This window comes from Lepisosteus oculatus, chromosome 11, assembly GCF_040954835.1.
Source record: "Lepisosteus oculatus isolate fLepOcu1 chromosome 11, fLepOcu1.hap2, whole genome shotgun sequence".
NCBI classification, from domain to species: Eukaryota; Metazoa; Chordata; class Actinopteri; order Semionotiformes; family Lepisosteidae; genus Lepisosteus; species Lepisosteus oculatus.
Window position 1 is genome coordinate 6,072,445 of NC_090706.1, and position 21,986 is coordinate 6,094,430.

At 37.9% G+C, this 21,986-nt stretch overlaps 1 protein-coding gene and 1 long non-coding RNA gene across 7 annotated transcripts in view; one reads left to right on the forward strand and one right to left on the reverse strand.

Annotated features, from left to right (window-relative positions):
* Nucleotides 1–7,604, forward strand: part of ptprub (protein tyrosine phosphatase receptor type Ub) — a 216,417-nt gene extending 208,813 nt beyond the window's left edge. For all 4 annotated transcript variants that reach the window (XM_015348716.2, XM_006631389.3, XM_015348717.2 and 1 more), the window contains 4 exons: nucleotides 510–635; nucleotides 2,468–2,625; nucleotides 4,670–4,805; nucleotides 5,267–7,604. In XM_015348716.2, coding sequence (XP_015204202.1) covers nucleotides 510–635; nucleotides 2,468–2,625; nucleotides 4,670–4,805; nucleotides 5,267–5,329 — 483 coding nt within the window. In that variant the 3' untranslated portion in view covers nucleotides 5,330–7,604. The remainder of the gene's footprint in view (nucleotides 1–509; nucleotides 636–2,467; nucleotides 2,626–4,669; nucleotides 4,806–5,266) is intronic.
* A 655-nt stretch (nucleotides 7,605–8,259) lies between these two features.
* Nucleotides 8,260–21,986, reverse strand: part of LOC138241784 (uncharacterized) — a 264,964-nt gene continuing 251,237 nt past the window's right edge. For all 3 annotated transcript variants that reach the window (XR_011191061.1, XR_011191060.1, XR_011191059.1), the window contains exon 4: nucleotides 8,260–9,159. This is a non-coding gene — a long non-coding RNA (uncharacterized lncRNA). The remainder of the gene's footprint in view (nucleotides 9,160–21,986) is intronic.

The window sequence follows — 21,986 nt, forward strand, 5'->3', positions numbered from 1 at the left end:
CATGTGCCACTTTGCTAATACCTCCACTCCCCCTTACTGTCGCAAACAAATTCAGTATGCCTTAATGTTTCTCTATCGCTGTTTCTCAGCTCGTTTGTTAACATTTTAATACATTTATCTCTTCCTAAAGCCCATGTGGTAGTGTGTTGGTACCTCCTCTCTCATTCCTGCTGTATCAGAGCTGAGGCCTGCTTGCATGTGTATTAGCATTTATCACTCTGTCTCGCAGGCCTGTGGTACTGTGCTAATACCCCTCTTTCTCTTAGGCTGTGTGACAACACATTATCAGTGTCCCTCTCTCTTTGACATTATTTTCACTCTGTCTTACAGTCCTGTTGGCATCATATTAGTAACACCCCTTTCACCTCTCTAAACATTCCCTGCATGTTCATATCCTTCTTTTTCTGACTATACTGTATCTGTCTTGTTCTCAGATTATAATAAACTCCCTTTATCTGTGAATCTCAGTGTTTTATCAGAATGTATTAATATTCATGTCTCCCTCTCAGCCCTGTGTGCAGTACTGGCCTGAGCCTGGCCTCCAGCAGTATGGCCCGATGCAGGTGGAGTTTCTGTCCCGATCTTCTGATGAGGACGTTATCACTCGCCTCTTCCGGGTCAAGAATGTGACCCGGGTAAGACTGGTCTTTTGATCACCCCGAAGAGAACACTTCGTATTTTGAGCTCCTTATATTGAATTATTTCCAGTGTAAGGAGCAGAATTATTTCTGATGTTAATCAAGAATTTCATAGGGAAGTTGTTTTTAGCAATCCTACGTACACCCACTGTTCAGATATTACTCAGCTGTGAGCAGTGTAGCTCCTTGACACCCAGCAAAAATTTAAAGCAGAATTATTTGTAATAACAGAACTTTACTGGGGCAAATTCAGACCTCTAACCCACATTGACTAGAGGGGTTTATTCAAAACCTAAATACTCAACCTAAAGACTTTGTAAGTGTAAGATAAAAGATAAGTTAAAGCAAATGCCTGCAATAGATTACAAGAAAAAAAAGTGTTGATTGCATAAGTATGCTGACCAGGAACTCCACATTTGATGACAGCACCTTTGGCATGAGATCTTCAATAACAAAGTCAGTGAAAACTACATACAGAACTTACTATTCCAGTACAGTTGGTCAAGAAGCATGCAGACCTTCTCCTAGTCATAATCTTGACCAGTCAAATGTGAAATATTTATCATGTGTATACAGCTTTGGGTGATATGAAATACAGTACAGATTTGTCTCCCTAGATTCTCTGCTACTCATTCTGTGAATAATGCAGCTGCACAGTTTATTAGTGCAAACTGCCCAGTCAGTGTGAGTACTCTGTGCCAACAGTATGCCTAACAGTCCCTCACTCCCACCCCCTAGCCTGTATCCTCCAACACCTCCAGTTTCCTGCCTGTTCTCAGAAAACTGCCATATCAGCTAGTGTATCAGGACTTCCTTGTCAGCTTAGGGTCTTCTAGGAGGCTTCCATCAAACCCACAGAGAGAGGCTTAAGACATGAGAGTATGAACTCTGCAGCTCCTTCTGATTAGATTTGGAAGAAGGCTGTTATCTCACACACAGTACCACCACACAGCTCCCTAAAAATAGAACACTGGAGAACAGAAAATATCTAAGGAAATGTGTACTGTGGGCGGCATGGAGGCACAGTGGTTAGCATCACTGCCTGTCAGCACTGGGGCCCTAGGTGGTATTCCTGAGGTGCTGGCTGCACACAGTTTGTACTGTATGTTCTCCCCATGTTCGCGTGCGTTTCCTCAAAGACATTTGACATTCTGGTATGTTAACTAGCTTCTGGGAAAATTGGCCCTGGTGTGAATGTGTTTGTGTTTGTGTGGGCCCTGCAGTGTAGTGGTGTCTCTTCCAGGCTATCCTGCCTTGTGCCCGTTGCTTGCTGGGATACATTCCCATATTGGGTAAAGTGGTTAGAAAATGAATGGATGTATATTGTGTAATAAACTAAAAATCAGTATGGGCTAGCTTAACTGCTGTAATTAACCTACTTTATCAACCTGATAGACAACACTCAGAGATGAAGTGCCTTTTCATTTTATTCACAACTGGAAAAAAGAATAGAAAATTAAAAAAATTGGTCCCGTTAAAACAATTCTTCTTAAATATCTGGATTGAATTTTATTGCTGTGAAAACATTACTTCCCTTAAGCAGAGTGCTCTGTTTTACTGTTCCAAGTCTTCAAAAGACTGAAATCTGTGCCAGCGGTCATGTTCCACCAGATGGCAACAAGGCAGATACATCAGATCCCTGAGGATATGATGGAAACTGTCTTTGATATGAAAGCACCGCTGAGCAAATGTGCAAACATGCTGTATGTTGAGTTAAATGAGTCATGAACACAGGACGTCATAGGGCGTCGGGCTGGGGAGGGCAGGTGTTTGATGAATCTAAGGTACAATAACTCTTGGTGCACTCTGACCCCTGTCTTCTCTCCCAGCTGCAGGAAGGTCACCTGATGGTGCGGCAGTTCCAATACCTGCGCTGGTCTGCCTATCGCGAGGTGCCTGACTCCAAGAAGTCCTTTCTGAACTTGCTGGGCCATGTGCACAAATGGCAGAGAGAATGTGGGGAAGGACGGACTATTGTGCACTGCCTGTGAGCACCTTACCTTATCTTACACAGACACCCATGAGTACTCATACAGTAAACACTGACTGCCTTCAGTAAATTATAATGCAGAGCAGCTGTTCACTATTCTTGCCAAATATTAGACAGAGTGAGCAGTTTATCAGTGCTGCAGATCTTTGTGAGAGGCTCACGTAGGAACATTAATAAAAGCTAACTAGTTTCTTCATCTCACTAATAATTGCAAAAAAATATATATTTACAAGGAAAATAATATATGAGTGTTTTTGCTGTTCTTATGGATTTTTGGTGGGTAAGAAAGCAATATTTGACAATTTAACAAAGTTGTAATTTTAAAAAGTTAGTGTTGTACTGTTTCAGGGCAACTTTCAATCATCATGAACACAAAGTCATACGATCATTCTCATAATACTGAGCCTAAGGGCCATATCATTGACCACAATACAGTCATAACATTGATTTGCAATGTTCATTTTCTCAGACAAGACAAGATGTACAATTTTAATTCCAACTGTTATCATGCTACTTACATTAAATCACACTGAAAATACTCTTCCACTGTTCTTGCTGGTTCTCACACATGCTTAAACAGATGTTTTTATTGATGTTGCAGACTCTCACGCAGATGATAATGAATCTTAGCAACTCCAAAGGCTGTTATTTTCAAACCACTTACTCAAATAAAAATCATTACGACTATAGCTTTAGCATATGTTAATGATATATTCTTCTGTCCAGTGGTTCTCTCAGAATCATGATACTGTCAATAGAGAGTCTATCATTTTCATGGAGAGTCTTCCTCATAGTTAATTCTGGCTGCACACAAGCAGGATTTATAAAGAGGCACATTTCCTCTCTCACTTAATAGAGACTGCTGGCAGCTGCCTGCATGCTGCATCCATAACATCACAGATAAATTCAAACACTTCATTGTCCACTTCCAAACACATTAGCATTTTGTTATGACAAAGATAATTTAATGGAGAAAAAAAAAACAGAAAATTGGTGATTGAATAACCTGCACTTTCAATATCAAATGCCATCTTTCATCATCATGAATCCTGAATTGCAAAGATAGTGCTGGAACTGACATTTTAATTTGACTCTGCTTTGCTTTGGAAGTTGTGCTATGTGCACTCATAAATACAGCTTTTGGAATTTTTCAGTGTACCTCAATAAGGGAAGATCTTACCGAGAAGGTTACACAACAAAAATGCTAGAGGCTGACAGTGCCAGTGATGAACATAAAAGGCAACATGCTGTTTGTGCATAATGAGGAAATATAATAATAAGTGGCTCACAAACAGCTCTAAATTATACAAAATGTCAATGATAAGAAGAAAAAATGTAACGAGGAATGTTTATGCTTATGGAAACAAGGAGGTCTTCTAATTGAGTGTTTATGAGAAAGGCAAATACTCCCATTATTTTAAAAGGTGCCCAGATACTTGAGCATGATTGTTTAATCGCCCTCACAGGCACCCCACATCGATTAGGTGTAACTCCCAGAACACTGTCAATTCTCCATTTCACACACCGTTCAAACGGTGAACATGTATTCACTCTGCTAATTATACACAGTTCATCTTAAACAAGACCTGTCTTTCACAGGTCATGCTCTGTGTCCCTGATCCCAGACACTCAATCCAGAGCCCCAGAGCATTAGCTATGACAAGCAATAATAACTCCCCTACTTCAGCAATCTAGGCTTTACCCATCCCCATTCACTAGTTTGGACATTCAACAGCCCTCACACCCTTTATTTCTTCAGCATTTCCTATGTTAAGCATTCCTTCAGTTTCAAAATAACATGGGGCTGGGGGGGTGGATTAAATTAAAATAATAATGACCAACTAAAGACATTATGAATGTTATTCATCATCCATTTCCATGACTGTTTATAAATGACCTTTGTTATTTGACCACTTGACTGTCCACTTTCCTCTGACCTGAAACAGAGGAGCACAGGGAGATGAGTGAAGGTGGAACAGATGAAAGCATGTGTTATGTGTTATCCTGGACTGAGTCTGGCTGTGCTGTTCTATTTGCTTAGGAATGGTGGGGGCCGCAGTGGGACATTTTGTGCCTGCACCACGCTCCTGGAGATGATGCAGTACCAGAGCATGGTGGATGTTTTCTACGCTGTCAAAACACTGCGCAACTCCAAGCCCAACATGGTGGAGTCCTTGGTGGGTGTCCACGTTTTTGCCGACTGAAAGACGCACTGTTTCTCTTGTCAATGATTCAGTTTAAAAAAACGCCGCCCCCCCCAATTATTGATGTTATTTAGTACTGTTCCCATAAAGCTGCTTCGGCAAAGGTTCTGATCTTTGAAAACAAAATGTACTGAAACAAGATGCCATTCATTCCATTTGATCCAAGGATCACATCCAGCTCTTTCTAGAAAGAAGCCGAGGTATCTGCTTCAACCGCATGGCTGAGAAGCTCGTTCTAAACTCCCTCAACCCTTTATCATTTATCTACCATTCTTTTCTACAATGAACTTGCACATAATCTATATTGGAAGTGTATTTAAACCAATAACAGAAAGCATGTCTTTACATTTCTTTACAAGAGTCAAAACCAATTGGCCCCATACAAATTCTAGAAATGTGCCTCTGCATCTTTAACATTCCTTATTCTTCCACAGGAACAGTACCGCTTCTGTTATGACCTGGCTCTGGAGTATCTAGAGTGCATGGAAGTAAGATAGCACTCAGCCGCACGACCCTGACCACAAGGACTCGAGACTACTGGCTGTGCCAAAATCAGAAAAAACACACACTTCGTTGTTTTTGTTACACTTGGATAATGGGCTTACCTGCAATTTCAAATGTGGAAAAAAATGAAAACAAGACATTTTTAGAGCCTCGCCTTCTCCTGTTCTCACCGGGCATCTCACCAGTAAATCGCTGGGATTTCCTGTCAGTGAAGAATCTTTGCAACTAATAACTGCCTTACTGCTATGTGTTGTTAAGACAAAAGAAGACACTGTACAGAACAGATGAATCCTAACAAAAAGTGACTTCTTTTCTATTATTATTATTATTACAGAGCTGTCCAGAGTCATGTCAAAGGTCTATTTCGAACCTAAACAACTTCTTGGTGCTTTGCACAGTTCACGTGTTTGTTGTGTTGCAGTGGACCAGACTCTTATTTTCTGCTTAAAGGAGGTGAGATGGAAAGCTTTTTTTCTGAGGGGAAAGTTTAACTTCCTGTCTTCTGTTGACAACAATATGGACATAGAAGAACCAATTTTGATGGACCCAGTTTTAGATTTTCCCCTCTTGTTTATAAGTGTACATAGGTATTTGCAGATGTTTCTAGATGTTACCGTCTTTAGTCCTGATCATCTTTTGTGTGTAAGTAAATGACCATGTTCACAAGACATCAGCATGCCACTTCAAAAACAGGACATATGTTCTTTTTCTTCATAACACTAGTTTTGAAAGAACCAGTGTACTGTACATGGTCTTTAGAAAGACTGCAACATTGTAACATCTAAAACACATGAAAAATTCCAAAGGGGTTTGAACTTTGCTACCTGAATCTGCCATACTGTATATTTGGCTTTTTTCTAGTCAAATAACTTTTCTTCTGCAGTGTCAAATAAGGCTTTGTGAATTTAAACGCCATATTGAACCCTTGATTATGTTTGGTCATTTTGTATTTATTTATTTGCTTGTTTAGATGCCTACACTTTTTGCTGTCCTGCTGGGGTCCCATCTCTCCATCTCTGCTCCAGGTGATGGATGCAAGATGTGGAACCAGTCCAAGCCTTTCAAGGCTTGATTAAATATCAGGTTTACTCACCTGTCTCAATCCATTAAGAAGTGCATTAGTTAATGATATGACTTAAGCTCTCTGCACAATGGATACTGGGTGTGCAGTGTTTTCCTTTATTAAAACAAATTGACAGACTGGACTGTGTCTTTTTGAACAAATGGGACTGCCGCTCTGCTCAACACATTTGTGAAAACAATGAGCAGACCTCCACCTTGACATCAGATTCACATTCCAGTGCATATGATTATGAGAATAAATGCGACTGGGCTTCATGAATACATTAACTAGCACTTGTACAAAGTGTTATCAGTATGTAAATCAATTACCTTCCCATCTCCTAACCACCACTGATTGAAAAATCTTCTCTTTTTTGTGTAGTCTTAATTAACAACTAATGATGCTGTCTTGACATGAATTGATAAACAAATGACATGGTTCAATAAACAGACTGCCCCTCTAAAACCGACATCTTGATAAATTGATATACACTATAAAACATATGCAGTACACAATCTTACAGAACCCCAAAAGCCCAGGTCTGTCGAAAAACCCCATTAGAACAGCTGCAGTAGAATTACTTTCTCACAACATTGACAGGCAGACCCCACAGATAAGTACAGACACATTGTTACCTTATTCTTTTGTGCTAAATGTGAAATAGCTGATTTCACGAAAGGGTTCTGAACCTTTTGTCAGGGGGAGCACAGGTGTGAATACTGCTTAACTGACAACTGCTAGCAAACCTACAGAGAAGACTATACTCTGTGTGCTTCTTTCTGATATAGTCCTACCCAATTATTTGCACATATCTTGTCAATTATGAATGTTTCCTAAAAGTTCTCCTTTCCAAAGGTCTGCCAGACAGAAATACAAAAATTCCAAGATGATCTTGACCTTTTACTAGTAATCTACCCATATCATTCCAAAGATATTTTTCAATTTAACAGTAGATAAACAGTGATGACAGAATGTCAGCAAACCGTACTTTTTTTTCATTCCAAAGGTCTATTCATAATCCGGGTCGCACTAACACTGTAAAGACTTATTTCTTGTGGGTTTATGTATTATATTGAACCAATGAAACAAGGCTACTGTGTGTCCACTGATGTAATAATGAGACTTGGTTCAATGCTTTGTCCCTCATGGTCCAGGGAGAGAGTTCTTTTCTTAAACCAAGAGACAATAAAATGTTCAGAATCTGAGATGGTGTCTGTGTGACTGTTGTGTGTAGACACAAGGAACCATAAAGTTACTACATATTTAAAAATAAAAATTATGAATGCATTCCACTGTAGGTTCATGATTATCATGATTTGTTTTTGGTAATTTACTCCTCACTGAAAGTATATATATAGTGCCCCCTTGGGTGCTTTCTGAAACTTTCTCTGTGCAATGCTGTTATGATTACAGTATAACATTGTAGTAACAGACAAATCAGTTCTGGAATATCTTGTATCTTTCTTCAACATTTTTAGAATTTTTAAGCAAAACACACTACCCAACCCATAACTTCCTCTGTTATATGTTATGATTAGTTTTGGTAGTGTACACAAAGATCAAATATGAAATACTTTTCTTTCAATACAGCTGAAGTAGTAATTTTGTCCAAAACATCACAAAAATTTTCAGCACTTAAACATATTGTTTGCTGTTTTAGTCATTTACACAATTCAGCCTATTCTAATACATATACAGTATGTACACTGCTGCACAATGAAAATGTCTTATGTTTCATGCCATTAGCTCATTTGACAAAACATTATTTACACTTATATATTGTATAATGGTGAGCAGGTTGTAGATCATTTGATTGATATTGTTCCTTTGTATTTTGTAAATACTGAGGCCAAGTCGTACATGATTTTATAAAAATGTCCAGTGTTTAGTAGTGGAGTTAAAATGACAATAATGAGTTAAGAATCAAAATAAACAGCCACTAAATGTACAGTATATTATAATTAATACTCACAGCAGGATGATCAGATCCATGTGTCAACACGGACAGGACTGTGTCAATGTTCAGGCAGAACATATAATGCTAATTTGGTCATATATATTTTTTATTTTCATAGTGTCAGGTTTTATCATGATTATTATCTGGATTTTTGTTTGTAATTCTCTTTGATATCTGTGTCGACATTTGTATTTGAAACTATTTAAACCTGAGAGTAGATTTCTATTATGCATCAGCATGCAGTGCATGCTTATATAGTATAAATTAAAAATACAAAATCTGAATTGTTGTTTGGATTTGGTACACTTCTGGTTATTCATTTGTATTTCAATAACTTAATGGAGGACAGTTAACAATCTTAAATGTTGGTCTACACACTGACCCAGCCAATACTTTATGGTTAAGGTATTAATCACCAAAGACTAGTGCTTTTAAAGAGCTAAAATCACAATATGCTCTAACCTGTGTAAGATACATGAAGAGAGACTAGGATAACAATGACTCTATGGAGTATGGATGTGCGGTTAGGTGTATAATACAGTCTGTGAAAAATTATGAGAGTTATATAAAAGACATAATGCGATGGGATTCATTCCTCCAGTTTAACATCTGAGAGGAACTTTTTGTTAACCGACAGAAGAAACTGTCTTCAATTGGCCAGCACTATGGGTCACTAATTATCTCTTGTGCCTCCAAAAGGAGCCTAGGACTCCTAGGGGTAGGGGTTGTTCACACTGTTTCAGAGTCCACAATCGGGCAAGTGGTAACAAGTGGAGCTTCCACAGTCCACTGACATCACAGACCTGGCAGGGGTAAAAAAGAAAAGAAGGAAACACAAATTAAGCTGTACATCAAGGACAACACACACAATTGTAAAAACAAACTATCAGGAGGACATAACCTTATATAAATTCTACTGGCAGTCTCCAGGAAAACCTAAAAGTTTTTTTATGAAAGTTTTTTCTTCTCTTGGAGACACAGGAGGGGTGTAATTATTATTCTTATTCATCTTACTCATACCCCCAAGAGCAGAAATTACAAAGGTCTGCTCACTTAAAGGGTAGCACTGGTGATATTAAATTAAATTTTGTGGTTTTTCAAATTAAATTCTCCTTGCCAGAAAACAGCAAAAACAACACAAAGACCTATTAAAATAATCATTTTTCACTTGTCAAGGTAATACATGTTATTCAGAAATATAATTTTACATGCTGTGTGACAGTAACTACCCTTACAAACATTTTATATACTTCCTTGAAGTTAATAATGGCCATTTTCTAAGAAAGAAATGTCAACTTTTAAAATTTCCGATCAATATGTTCCAAATAAGACCAAACACTTAAACCTAAATTCTCAACTATAAAATAATGTACATATACTGACATAGCTAATCAGACAGATCAGAAGGAAAGAACATCTATTGAAACTAATGTACAGAATCTGGATATGGGATATTAGTAATGGGTAAAGTGTACTGAGTAAAGAACAAAAACTTCTCAAGATCCATTATAACATCAATAGCTGATTAAGACATTTTAACTCTGCAGCCTTGCAGCTCAAATTTTCTGCAGTGAAGAACTTAGAAAAGTTAAAAAAAAGAAACACATTAACTACGTGTTAACTTCTGTTCTCCCAATAAAAGCTGGCTGCACTGAGCTATTTATTGCCTGCCTGAAAGAGCCTGTTATTGCTCAGCAATAAGCAGGATATCTGCCTTCATAGCCTGACAATCTTGACCATCTATGTTTAGGAATGGCCTGGATGCCACACGTCTGCTCATAACTGCAGAAAACTGGTGTCATGGTGACAGAAGTGATAATGTCTGATGTGACCTTTATTTACTGGATCATGTAATTGCCTGTACACATGATACTGATGTTTCCAATTATATATGCATGCTGAAAGGCAGTTACAGTTTTAACACTGGTGAATGGATAGAGCAAAACTGCTTCATATCCTCAATCCTGATTTTGAGTTAAAGAAGGCAGGCAAGGATAAGATGAACGAAGAGGACAGATTAGCTTAGGTTCAGTAAGCATACACTGTATATAGTACAGTATATATAATGTTTTCTCATAAACGAGTGGTTTTTGGGTCAAAATATCTCATTGGTATTTAATGGACAGCTAGCCATTTCCCTTATTATTCTGGTTAAGTGAGGGCTTATGTATTTTCATGCCTGCATAAAGGCTACCCTCCAGTTATTTGTCATCCATTTTTATGCAGTGGCCATTCATAGCTTATGTGTCTATTTATCTTTAATAATGAACTGGAATGCCACAAGGAAAGTTACCATCTGACATTTAGTATTCCAGAATTATGTGGAAATGACATCTGTGGCTTTTAAAAACACTTATGTAAAACCACTGTGGCTGAGACAGATATAACAGCCATATCACCCTACAACTCACAACTGGCAATTCACTGAAGCTAAGCAGTTGTGAGCCTGGCTAGATCCTGGATTGGGGACCTCCTGGGAAAAAAGGTTGGTGCTGGAAGCGGTATTAGTGGTGCCAGTAAGGGGCACTCACTCTGCAGTCTGTGTGGGTCCTAATGCCCCAGTATAGTGATGGGGACACTATACTGTAAAAAGGCGCCATCCTTCGACGAAACATAAAACCGAGGTCCTGACTCTCTGTGGTCATTAAAAATCCCAGGATGTTTCTCAAAAAGAGTAGGGGTGTTACCCTTGGCGTACTGGCCAAATTTCCCAGTGGCCTTTACCATTCATGGCCTCTTAATAATCCTCATCTATGAATTGGTTTCATCACTCTGTTCTCCTCCTCACTGATAGCTGACATGTGGAGGGAGTACTGGTTCACTGAGGCCGCTGTTGCATCATCCAGGTGGGGGAACACATTGGTGTTAGTGGAGGGGAGTTCCCATTACCTGTAAAGGACTTCGAGTAGAATGTCCAGAAAAGTGCTATATAACGTAAGGATTTATTATTAGGAGGAGCTTGTTCAGTGTAGAGGTGGAGCCCTTGTCTAAGGGTGACACGTTACCTTGACAACCACAGCTGAGGTGGCTAATTCTGGATCAGCAACAGCTGTGCGAGCTGATTAAGAACAGACTGAACACTTCCATGGAGGGACTAGCTAACAGGACTCTTGTCCTGAACCCCCGCAAGGGGAGGCATTACAGCGACAGTCCCGGAGGGGATTGTGAAGAAAGAGCACAAGGCCGTCTTTTTTTTGTTTTTTTCTCCTCCCCTGTCTTTGGGCCTCACTCTCTTTTTACTCAAGTCTGGACCCCGCTAAATAGAGACAGTCCAGCCTGGAGGCCACTGTTCCAAGTGGTGTATTTTTCTTTTTCCTTTTCTAATTTTTTTGTTTTTCATTCTTTTTGCTGACCTCACACCAGTGCCTCAACCCCCCCCAACAGGGCGTTAACTTTTACCAGTGTTCACCGTGGCCCCTCCCAAGAACCCACATTGTTGCACCACGTATGATCCAACACCTAATAAGGTAGAAAAAGACCAATGATTCAGTTAGCAAGAAGGCACTACATGATGTGAGGAAAAAACTGTTGGGCTCTCAGCACAAAAAGCAATATCAGGATAATTTTTAATTAAAACACAGGAGCACTTTGAGTTTGGTTACTGCATGTTACTGACATGCGCAAATGTCATTATTTCCATAGAAATGAAAGAGAACTGTGCTGGAAGTTCGTATTCCAACACAGACAATGGCAACATATTCACTCACAAGGAGTAGTATCCTAATCAGCATTACAATAATATACTAATATACTATGCTGACACATACAGTACTAATATTACATTACATTTACTCCAATACAGTGAGCTTCAAAGTGTACATCTTTTTGCCACAAAAGGTGTAGGCAGAGACAGAAACCCTCCATTTCAAAATTAAAGCAGTTCAGCACATATGGCAAGTATACTGTATATGTGGAAGAGTTTTATTACATTAATTTTTTGTCTTTATGATTTTAGTCTAACACTAGCTTGCACTAAAATGCAAATATATAAGAGCCTATAATTCGTTAGGATTGACACATCTGCTTCATTGTGTAAAAAATTCTGTATGCATCCAACAAAGTACTGCACTAAACTTCCCTAAAGCCCATCCCTACAGACCAACATTACCTGAGAACTGATTGCTAGGTTGGGCATAACCCCCCTAATTCACCTGCCTGGCTTTGATTGATAGAAACCTGTGCCAAATGACAGACTGAATGCCAAAGCAGACAGCTAGCAGCAAACCTGCAGGCGATTCTTACAAATGGCTTCCATGGATCTTGATTAAAAACTCCCTTTGGTCAAGGTACAATCCTTTTCCTTTAACACATTCGATGGCAGAGTAGATGCACTGCACCGAGGCTGAGCTAAAAAAAAGTGCTGAGATAAATGAGATCATTTAATGGACACACCAACCTCCTGCCTTTATACTGCTTATTAGGGACCTAGTAGAGTATATCCATTAATAATATATTTTGAAAAAAAGTGTACAATATACTGCTTAATTCTAGCAAATATTCAGTCTTCAAACCTTAGAAATAAACGAGTATGTCAAGACAACCCATTCAGAAGCATCAGAGCTCTCTTGTACTGTTTGTGAATGTAAGCGACCCTAACAAAGTTTCTAACTATAAACTCAGGGACTCCAATTAGATTCAAAGTTTTACAAAGTGTTTCAAGTTCTTATAACTTTATACAATTTTACCTTATTTCATATTTCCATAAATACCCCTTTTTTGACATTCTGTGTGAAATAAGGAAGAAAATATCCACTGTGCCGTATTATTGTCAGTGCTTTGACAATTTCAGTCAAGTCTAGTATTGTACCAAGAACAATAATATCTGCTCTGGCTGGTATAAAGTTAGTAACTTTTTTGAAAAGCTATGAAATACGATATAAGGACAAAAAGTAATAGAATTTTGAACGGAAAAAACAAAAACATAACTTGATTAACTTATAACCAATAAAATAGTCTTTACACTGGGAAGAATACTGTGCTTTTTCCTCCAGGCTGATGTGCAATGCATTGGTTCAGTTCTCCATGCCCTCTGATTCCTGCACTGATCAAATACTGAAGATTAGAAATGCAGACCCCACTTTCAAATGGAAGATGGTGGGGTCTTCAACTGGGCAGGTCTAGGCCATTGTTGGCTCAATAGGTGATCAAAGGTCCCAAATTAATGACAGTGCCAATAAGCATCACTTTCTCCTCCTGATTTCTGTTCAAGAAGATATCAAACTGCAGCTATTACATCTCCATTTCTTTACAACAGGTCAGCGTGAATTATTCAGAGGGCTGCAATGTGACCCTTTGTTTGTGCTGCAAGGTGAGCTAGTTTAATTAGCAGCCTAAGCCTCCTCTGTCTCCCCTGGGTAATGGGGGTATAGGTCTGTCTGCAAGTGAAACCCTCTTTCCAGGTTGGTGACATCAGCTTCCTGCTGTAACTTTCTCTAGAGATGTCTTAGGTGAGAAATTGTAGCTGTGAGCAAACCATTTTTTATTCATATATTTACATGACCTTTAAAAAGAGTCCTTTGATTGTATGCATCTGAGTAGCATTGATTATTGGCCATCCATGTCTTTAGGATAATATTTGGGAATTTATGTTGTTGGTGCATCTCCTCTTTTATCATTTTTATCATTATTTACCACTTCTTCTGTACACCTACTGTAGCTAATTCCTTACTCCAAGCAGATCATATGCATACTAGTGAGTGCTTCACCATCACTAGCTGTTACAAATTTGCAATTAATCATTAACACCCATAATACAAGTTCCATATTCTAAGATGAAGAGCATTTATGATTCCTTACTTCAATGAACTGTGATAAAAGCTATCACAATGCAAAATGCATTTGATATAAAATGGATGTAATCAGTGCTTAAAGTCTGAGAGTAAAAAGATAAAAGGTTACTTTCCAAATTAAAAATTACATACAAAGCAGACCCCTAAGTTAGGATTTATACATTTGCATCTCTGCTTACAGTTGAACACCTAATCAGCGACCCACCAGGAAAAATCTATTAAGGCTTTAAAAAAGGCTTTATTAAATCTATTGATAAGTATTTGTTATTCAATTGGCCATGCTGAAATCTATGCTGCCCATAACCAGGTCTTATAGGTCTCCAATCATCCTGGCATACCATCCAATCTGTACAGTATTTACTGCCGCTAACAGAGCAGTGATATTTGCAAGAGGAAACAAGAAACAAGAGGCCACTCATTGTATTTCTGTTGATTGCCAGTAACGTATTCATCTGAAGATCTTGTTCATGTTTACTGGAAAGATCCCAAGAAGTTGGCTTCACAAGAATGGCTACACAGCTTATTTCAGACACCACAGACCCTTAGCAACAGACTTCCTCTTCCCAGTAAGCTGTAACTGCACTTTCTCTTACTTCCGGTCGTGATAAAAATATCCACGTGTCTAGTTAGGACTTGAGGATTAAAGAGGATTCAAGCACTGGGCAGGACAGGTTACAGATTCCAATCATATCGGAATAATGCTCTACTTAAGCTATCAACAATGCAGTTTAATTATTACCTGGTCATTGTTTTATACACTGATACTGTACATCTCCAAGTGCACACAGTACTTTTACTCTGTCACTGTGAAGGTGGTATGTTAAGTGCTTTTTAAAGACTTAATATGATTAAAAATATGATTTAAAAAAAGAAAAATACACTTTCATCCATTTAAAGGATCATAATGAGTTTAAATGACACATGCACTACGACACTAAAAATATACCCAGTTAATTAGATGTATTTTACTATTCATGGACAGAGATGCATTAAAAACATGCAGAGTGAAATAACATTAATTTTACATACATTAACCTAACATTTTTAATCAAGACCAACAGAAATACAAGACAACACAAATGCCTATTTTCCCAAGAACATACCACAGAAAGTAGTTCAGATAAATAAACAGCCTAATTTGAATCTCAGTTTCATTTGGAGGTGTAATAGAGGATCTTATCATTTAATTACTGGCTTGGGTGATCACTTTTTTAACTCAGCACTATCATTTAATTGGAACACCACAGTGCTTTTGAGATTCATTCTGCATTTATCGATTGCGTGATGATCACTCACTTTTTCAATCCTTTTGTGTTTTCTTAAAATACCTACAGTATGAATGACTGTACTAAAGCACAGAGTACAGTTTAAGACAGCCTTTAAATATGTATATTGTATATACTGTAGAGCAACATTGATATTTTAACCTCTCCTTCACCTTATTTATGTGAAATTCATACAGCAGACTTAAGCTAGATCACTTAGCTAACCTTATAAATTAAAGTAGAAAGAAGGGAGATTCACCCACACTTACCAGTATATAAAACAAATGAAACATGAATGAACATGAACAGGCACGAAACTACTCTTTGAATGCCTGTTAATATTTTGCAGTAGACAATGAGGAATGAGCCATTCAGGTTCGTCCCACAGATCAGATGCCCAGCTATATTATAATGCTCCTGACCTATTCTGATGACCTAATATCTGGGAGCAACCTCACAACATCAGTGACCTTTGGTGCACTTGGAAACAATCCCTGCCGTCATGCCTCTTGACAATGTTATATGACCTTTGTCCCTCACTATTCAGACAATTTCATTCACGATTTAGAGTGGTGCTGCAGCGACAGTTTGATGAAACTGCATTGATAACCTTTAAGATTAATAACATGTAATATGTACAGTATTTTTGCTTGTGTTACAATCCCCAGTCCTCATCACTATCCCCATATCCTCATCAGAATAAGTAGGTAGGGACATAATGCTTACTGTACCTTTGCAAAATTAATACACATGAAAGCAGTTTTGGTGCAATTCTCAATCTAGGTCAGAATAAAAGAGCTTGCAATCCCCTTATAAAATAAATACACAAGAAAGACTGTTACTTATGGCAAATAATTCGAATGTGCATAGAATTTACCTTGAAGCTGCTCTCAGCAAACAAAATTGTTTGTGCCCAGTAAATTGAAAGTCACAGCATATAGTCTGACTGAAAGGAACATCAGTTTTCTAAGCCCCATGCTCTCACAAAGTGTACATATTCTTTTGCTCGCCTCTTAATGAAACCAGCAGAGCCACACATGCTGTATGCTCACAGTAAAACACATCTGGGCTTATCAAGAACTGGAAACTCCTCACAGACAATACTGGACCCTGAAACAGCCTATATTCTACAGAGAAAGGAAGACTTGGAACAATCAGTTAAGCATCTGTATTCTTCTGATAACACAAATGTGAAAATCTGTCATTTTCGGTGTTATCCAACCGTTACTGGACAAAGCACTGCAGGATGCATATTTTTGGAATCTTTCTCTGGGTTCATAAATATCAAGGTAACAACATCATATTGTACTGTCGGAAAAAGAGCTTTTATTTGGTCACAAAAGCATATTCAGAGCCTGGCCACTGCAGGCAAGGCCAATATCTGGCACAACAACAAAAAAAGGAATTTCTGGAATGTGATAATCTTAATGAATCACCAAAGAGTTTTAAATTAAAATAACTGGACCCTTTTTAGTATTGAACAGAGAAAGCTATGAGGGTCCTGTTTGAAGTATTCAAGATCCTCCAATTCATTGACAAAGACAACTCACAGGTTCTTGAGTTCTCTTCTTCAGAGTTAAATCAACAAAAACGTTATTAAAATGTAAGTAAAAACAAGAATTATGTACATAAAAAGTACATTTATTGAAGTATTAAGACTACTGTAAATCTAAAGCACTTTTTCGTGTCTTTGGTGTTTGAACGAGTAAACGTTGTCACTCAGATTTTGTATTAAGAACTCTGCTGGGTTGACTTTGTCAAAGCCTCAAAATGGCTGGATGAGATCCTTACATCAATTATCTTCTAACTACCCAATGGGCTGGATGGGTCAAATGGTCTCCTCTCATTTGTAACCATTCTAATGTACTCTGCTGCTGTAACACTTAATACGCTGCCGTGTGCAAATGCTCATTAACAACAAGTTCCTGCCTAGAGCTGAAAGGCAGGTGACTGTAAATAAACATAGTTCCTTTCCAATTAATGCAGATCCCTGTACTTGTTCCCCTGAGATGAGCCTGCACGCCTCCTCTGTAATCACACTTGCCACCTGTTAGCTGGCAAAGCGAGAGACAGCACTGCAGTAGCTTCAAAATCACGGTTTCTCTCCACCACCATCGCGGGCCCCTTCCACAGAGCTGCACCAGATATAGGTCCCCATGGTGCTCATTTAGTCACAAAACCAGTGGCCTATTTTCAGGAAAGGCATGCCTTATTGACAGGAGTTGTCAAGATATATTGAATTCCTTAAAACACCTAAGGCTAGGTGTGCAAACAATAATAAAAATTCAATGAATACACTGATTTTTTCCTACAGGGATGAAGAGTCAAAAAGACTTAGGATTTAAAAAGACTTAATCCCGGTCTTTTAATACAGATGTAAGTCTGGTATTCTGAACTGACCATGTATCACAGTCTTTCATTTTTAACTTGTGAGAATATGTTAAAAGTTTAACTCGAACCTGGCAGCAAAACAAGTAACCTAGCCTCATTGTGCATCACCCTACATAGTATACAACAGACTCTATGTCCATAAGATAGCAAGTAATGCAGAATTTTCCATTAACTTGCCTAGTGTCACATCTACCAAAATCTGAAGCCTGTAGAGGTCAGATTCTGGGAAAGACCTTCTACGGTATTTAAAAAAAAGATTTACTTTGCTGTCTCTGATTAGGATACCCTTTTGTAGAACAGAAACTCATTAGAAAAAAATGAAAATGATAGCTGTGTGTGCATATTTGTCTGGGCTGTAGTAGCAGCCAGTATTGTATCACTATTATGTCCTGAGCTAATGATTTAGTAAACACCACGGTTCACATAAGATTATCATTTTCTTGGGTATGCAATACTGTTTCTGAGGGGAGAACCTCCTTTTTCAATAAATTATTAGTAAGGAAGAGAAAGTGGGGAAGATCACATGCTGAACTAGAAGAACAATTTGCACCAAAAGAGTATGAAGGACAGGAATCACAGATGCATGAGAAGCACTGTGCAATGTGACTGTCAAAAAACGATCAAACCTATCATTTAGAGAAGATAGAAGCGTTGCGGTTGATCGGGCTAGAGCTATTCTGCTGTATCCCATTTTCAGGTGAGCTCTAATATACAGTATGTACTCATTTAGGCTAAGGAGTGCAAAATCACTAATGAGTTCTATAATAGTTCCAGTTTATACATTTTATTTCTTATGCGTCCTGATTTCTTTGCCACAGTAACAATGAACAAACAGCCCCAGAATCTAATCAGCTGATCTACGGAGGCCTATGAGCAAATACATCCTTTGTTCATTACTATTTTGTGGCTTTCCTTCAGAAATGCAGTGCCACAACAGTGAAAGGCTCTGTCAGCTGACTTGTATTTACTCAGATGATCACACAGCTCTTCTGTGTTTTATCTTCTCTTCTCTTACTTAAACATGACATAACTATACAATATGCATTAATCCATTATCAAACCATCTTAAATACCCTTGGGAGCAACTGAACAAGGCTCACTTTGTGAAAACTGCATTTACAAGGTAATGGAAAAGAGTCAGGCTCTTTACTTGTGTATTTGTTATCCTTTGCTTCTACTGTATGTGTACATCACATTGACTTGGGTTTTATCGTGTCAGAGGCTAACTGGATGCAGACTGCAGTTCTTAAATTTGGGATATCCTTCTAGTTTAAATCTGAGAAAGAAGGTACAGTATAGACGTAAAGGAACTGTTTAGTCAATTAAAAAACATTTGAAAGCAGCTTCTGTGCTCTTTGTGAGACCTCTTTGTGCATTTACACTATTAAAAAGACAAAAGACTTGTTAAATATTTAAATATAATATGTATTTCCCCAGAGTCATAGAATTAACTGATGGATTTAGTCAAGCCATGCTCTTTACAAACAAAAAGTGACACGTTTTAATATAAAATAGGGAAGCTGATACTAGCAATATCGTGGACTATGATGCTCTCCCTGTGGAAAACCTGAACATAATGTGTTATGTAGATCACCGTGACCAGAATTTTAAGGTAATGTACGCCTTAGACTAACATCAAAGCAAACTTATGTATTTTATTAGATCTCTGTGTTCTATACTATATATAGCATATGACTTGTATGCATATGCATTATATACTGTTCAGTACCCTCCATATTTATTTACACCTGCAATACAATAGAAACACAAACATAAACATAATACAATGAGTTATTGGACAGTGTCTTGCTTACAAAATTAAAAATCAAAACACTATACCTATACATTTGGGCCTGGATTGCAAGGAAGAAACTGAGAGTACAGCATAAGAAAAGGTGACTCAAATTGCCAAACTACAGTACATACAGCATGCTTGACAACTGGAACCATGGTCACCTACAACAATCTGACATTTTTGGATGTGCTTATCAGTTGTGTGTGGTAATAGGAAAAAGTAATATGGCAGAAGATTTATTAGAAAGTATTTTTTTTTGGGGAGGTTGCATTTAACTGTTCTGGAACCCTTGTTTATCTAGGGGGAATTATGAACTCTTACAAACCCAAGGATATCTTGGCCAAATAGCCAGCTCCCTTTGCAAAGATCCTCAAGCTTGACCAAAAATGGACATACTGCACACAAATTAAGTGTTCTCTGCGTTTTCAATTGGCCTCCATTCCTACATTGGTAAGGAATGATCACAAATCTCTACTCAGCGGTGCCAGGGCCTATTAGAATAATCCATGCCAGAGGAGAATGAATAAAATACTAACAGGGTGCAAATTAAGGTTGTGACCTTAGTGTTTTCTGAACTTAAAATATTTTAATACATATATTAGTACAATGCTGATTACAGTATGTCCTTTTACTTTTAGATGTTTTTAAATTCTGAATCACAAATCAGTTAAACATACTTTTTGTTTCTATTTCAGTAGAAGTAGGTGTATACACATAGAAGTGAATCATTCTTCAAAATACTTTTCTGCTTTCTATATAACATTTTTAATTCAATAGGATAGTGTCCATACCCTTAATATCTCTTACAAAATAATACTTACACAAATCTGATATGTTCTTGTATAATAGAAAGCTGTGATAAGTCAAAATCCAATTTTTTAAACCACCTAAAATAAAATAAAAGTGGGCCTACAGGCTCAGATTGCACACAATACATTGATCAGATATCCCATGAGTTTAAAGTGATTTATTCAGTGGGCTTAATTAACACAAAAGCCAGACCGTTATCTCACTATTTGTTGCCTTTTCCCCTCCTCTGAGTCATGCAAATGTGTTAGATGATACAAAGCTCCCAAAAGACACTATCACTCTTTCCTGCACTAGCTAGCTATACTGTGTTGATTCTCCCCTCGAGTCCTGCACATCTCTACAAGATCCAGCTCTCAGACACTAACATGCTGTTCCCACACTCTACTAGATTACACAATACCAACATAAAACTACACTTTCTTAAGTAAAGGTACAGTACCAACATTACAAAAACAGTACATATTGTAGGGAAGCAACATCAAAATTCCAGCACTATTAAAAGCAGCTTTGAATTACATTCATCAATCACATTTTCTATCTGCTTTATTCAATACAGGGCTGGGGAAGGAGGGCAGAGCCTGTCCCAGCAGGCAACAGGCACATGGCAGGATAAACCCTGGATGGGATGCCAGTCAATCTCAGCTTTGAATTACATGTGCTATTCAATAACAGTCATAAATAGAAAACGTTTAACTTACCCTTTAGGGGAGTAAACGTTTTTAATTTCTGCTTTCTTCAGAGAAGAATGTTGGGTGAAATATTGGTCAGTTTCAGGAAAATGTCAGATTATACAGTTACTTTTGTCATGTACTTACTTTGAACTGATCTCATTGCTGACAAATGCCCTGTCTGGTAGTGGATTTCTATTCCTGTCTTCTCCAATGTTGAAAATCACGAAGATGGGTTTTCTTGAATTGTATGTGAATATGAACATTGCATGAGATTCTATCAGCTCTCTCCTTGCCTGAAATATCATTAGGTTATATACAAATATTCAGTGAAAAGTTTATCCTAAACCAGTTGCGTTAAATTATCTGGAAAACAGTCTCTGAAATTTGAAATCAGACCAAGCAGGTATTTCTTCATCAACAGCCACATTCCATTAAGGCTTTAGTTAGTTTTCAATCACAAAATTGTCCACATTCAAGGATATTTGGAAATTACCTCAACCAATGTCTGGAATTACAAATTATTTCTTCACAAATGCTCTCATTTTGTTATGAACAGTACCTGAATTATAATTGGAACTGTAGGCCAACACTCAGTTATTTCCCAATGGAAGTCACTAAAGGAAATTTTCAGTTAACTACTTCCTGTATAAAATCCAAATTCCTTATTGAAGTTCTATCCACACTTAACACTTTTCCCTAACTAGAAATATGCCAGGACTAGTTTCAAACCTGCCTGCAGCTGTAATCACTTACTAGGTTGTCCATCACCTATTTGGGTTAGCCTCTCTCCTTGTTTGTCACATGAGCCAAAATGGCTACTTTCTACAGAGGCCTACAATGGACATTTCAGCTGTACAGTCCAGTCAAGAATACTGATTACTTTACATTACACTTTACCATAAAATACCC